We start from the raw sequence: 3,021 nt of genomic DNA on the forward strand, positions 1-3,021 counted from the left end.
ACTGGAGACCAGAATTCCCTCAGCCTCCATTGTAGAGACTGAAGATAAAGATGCCCAAGAGGGACCACCTTCTCCAGAGAAGACAAAATTCCCAGAAGAACCTGCCACTGATGAGCTAACTGATGTGGTTGCAACAGGAAGTTGCTCGCCATCACTCGCAATTTCTCCAACTTCTGATCTGACAGGAAAACCCTTGAAACCACCGTATCAATGATCATGCCCAGGTAGAGAATCCTTTGACTGGGTATGAGCTTTGACTTCTCTTGGTTGACCACGATGCCCAGTTCCAGACAAAACCGAAGCAGGTGATCTCTGTCCTGCAGCAGCTTCTCCCTGGAACCTGCCAAGACCAACCAATCATCGAGGTACCTTAGCAAACAGATCCCCTGAGCATGGGCCCAACTTGAGATGAGAAAGAAGTCCCTTGTGAACACTTGAGGGGCTGTGATCAGCCCGAAGCACGGGACTTTGAACTCGAAGACCTTCTCACCGAGAGAGAAGCGAAGGAACTTCCTGGGCGACAGATGAATTGGGATCTGGAAGTATGTCCCTCAAATCTATCGACAGCATGAAGTCACCTCCCCTCACAACTGCCAACACTGAACACGGGGTCTCCATCTTGAACCTTGTTTTCCTGATGAAATGATTCAAGGTGGATAAGTCAATTACAGGCCTCCAACTTCCTGATGTCATGGGCACCAAGAAGATGTGACTGTAAAATCCTGGAGACGGACGCACCACTTCTTCTGTTGCATCCTTGTCCAGCGTCTTCTGCACGTCCCCCCAGAGAGCCAAGAAGTTCAGAGAATCTGGTGGGTACACCCTCCTGAGCAGAGGCTTGTCCAAGAGCGGGGGAGAGAAGTCGAATGGCAGTAGATACCCCACTCGAAGGACATCTACTACCCACTTCTCCGCCCCATAACTCCACCACTTGGCCCACTGGCCCACCAGGCACCCCTCACTCGTGGCATAGGAGAGGTAGAGACGCCTAACCTACCGACGACCCCCTTTACCTATGCCCTTGGGGTCCCTTCTCGACTTAAAGGAGCGGAAGTGAAAGGGACATTGGTCCTCTGACCTAGGCTGGGATGAACAGGGAGGCCCTGCTGAAACCGAACTCCTTGACAGCTTACCAGGTGACGACATTTGTGATTGCTGCTGGGCAGGGGGAGGAGGAAGAGCCGGATGGCTCCAAGGACGAGACTCCTGACTTGGACACAACCTGGTGCACTAATCTGTCCTTCGTGTCAGCCGGGCGACAGTCTATGACATCCTCCAGCTCAGTCCGAGGGAACAGAAATTGAGATTCCGACCCCATTCCTCAATGCCAGCAAGGACTCGGGGTCAACCAATCTTTCCATCCTGGATAAAGCTGCATCTTTTCTAATCAGGAGAAGGTTAGCCCATATATTAACACTTGAGGTGTGCAAGATACGAGAACACCTTGCCTCCTGAATGCAACAAACTGGCAAGAGAGAAAGCATTCACCAACCCCTCTGGGGACCTGTCTGAAGCTATCTTGGCAATGACCGCCGACCAGAAGTCCAACCAAGAAACTGGCTGCAACATGGAGGCTGCCGTAGACTCCAAAGCTGAGGAATCCTGCGGTAACAAGGATGGAGCCACTGACCTCACCTGCTTCAAAGTCAACCGCAGCTTCAGATGAATGATGTCCAGGTTAACCTCTTCATTACCAAAAGTTTGTTTGGAGGTAGGTGGGTACCACCATTCAAGTCTACTACACCGCCCCGGGTGCATAAAGGTGGTACGCATAATACCACCAAAACTCCTCTTTTCAGATAGGGACTTCCAATCATTCTGTAATTTCGGTTTGAAGAGTTTGGAGCAAAATAAACAGTATGACACGATGCCAGACGTATGATGAACCCCAAAAAATATTATTACTGCTTATAGTAGTGTGTAGGTGACAGATGAACTGCGTCTCAACAAAAAATCACAAAACCAGACAAGCATAAACATGTAATAACTTCTACCCAAGTATAAAACCAGTTGCATCATCATTTACTGTATTTATTTATTTATTCACTTATTACATTTTACAAATAAAAGATATGAACACCAGATAAATGAAGGTAAAAATAAAGCCTTATAGTAACTTTATATATAAAAAACCAAACCAGAGAAAAAGCAAAAAAGCAATTTTTTCTGAGGACAAGAAACTTGAAAAATTAGTTTAGATACCCCTGATGCCCCTAAAGTTGTTTTCTGTGATGAAACTAATCTTAGAAAACGTAGAAAATGACATCGACCAATTTTTGAAAGATATACTATAAAAATTTGCGATTTCCATATTTATTGGCGGGGCTTTCGCTTTAATTTTTGCTCCTTTTTTTGTTATTACGTGCTTATTTACTGTTCTATTTTGATAATACTTTATGTGCATGTTCCAGGTGGATATACCAACATTCTGTAAGACTGAATTTCTATTCAAGACTAGTTTTCTCACCGACCACCAGTGTCCCTTGTACAAGGGACACTGAGTTTCACATTTTTTTTCATAAAATCATTTATTTTCCCTGTAGGATGATAAAACTAACAGAGAATATGCGTTATTATAGTGCTAATAATACCTGATAATTTCATTAGCCTGTCTTGATTAGTGTATTTTTGGCAAATATTTTTACGATCGGCACCCCTCCAAACTGGAGTCACTACCGAGAGATTCAGTTCGGCAGCAAACGCAATGTTTACATTCTGCTCACCCACCCAGTAAAGAAGGGGTTAAGATGACGTGACATCAAGTATGCAGAGTTTGTAGCATAATACTTCCTATGCCACTCGAGAGGCAGGGGAAGCAACTTGGCAGAGCCCCTAGAGCGAAGCGATCCGTCCCGATCTGAAACAGAGGTGTTTACCTTACGTAAGACCGACTGGACATGCCCCGACAAGGGAAGTTGAAATGATGACTTGGGATCTTGCGTAGCTCCCAGCAAGGCTTCCAAGCAGGAAGGAGTGAAAGATGACCGAGCCTGAGTCCTGCTCTCCAAATTGTTGAACCCA

At 45.8% G+C, this 3,021-nt stretch overlaps 1 protein-coding gene across 1 annotated transcript in view; it reads left to right on the plus strand.

Annotated features, from left to right (window-relative positions):
• Positions 1-275: 275 nt before the first annotated feature.
• LOC135213006 (large ribosomal subunit protein eL19-like) overlaps positions 276-3,021 on the plus strand; it is a 59,222-nt gene continuing 56,476 nt past the window's right edge. The window contains 1 exon segment of the mRNA XM_064246785.1: positions 276-279. Within this exon segment, the coding sequence (XP_064102855.1) occupies positions 277-279 (3 nt within the window). The 5' untranslated portion in view covers position 276.

The sequence above is a fragment of the Macrobrachium nipponense genome, chromosome 42, assembly GCF_015104395.2.
Source record: "Macrobrachium nipponense isolate FS-2020 chromosome 42, ASM1510439v2, whole genome shotgun sequence".
Classification (NCBI taxonomy): domain Eukaryota; kingdom Metazoa; phylum Arthropoda; class Malacostraca; order Decapoda; family Palaemonidae; genus Macrobrachium; species Macrobrachium nipponense.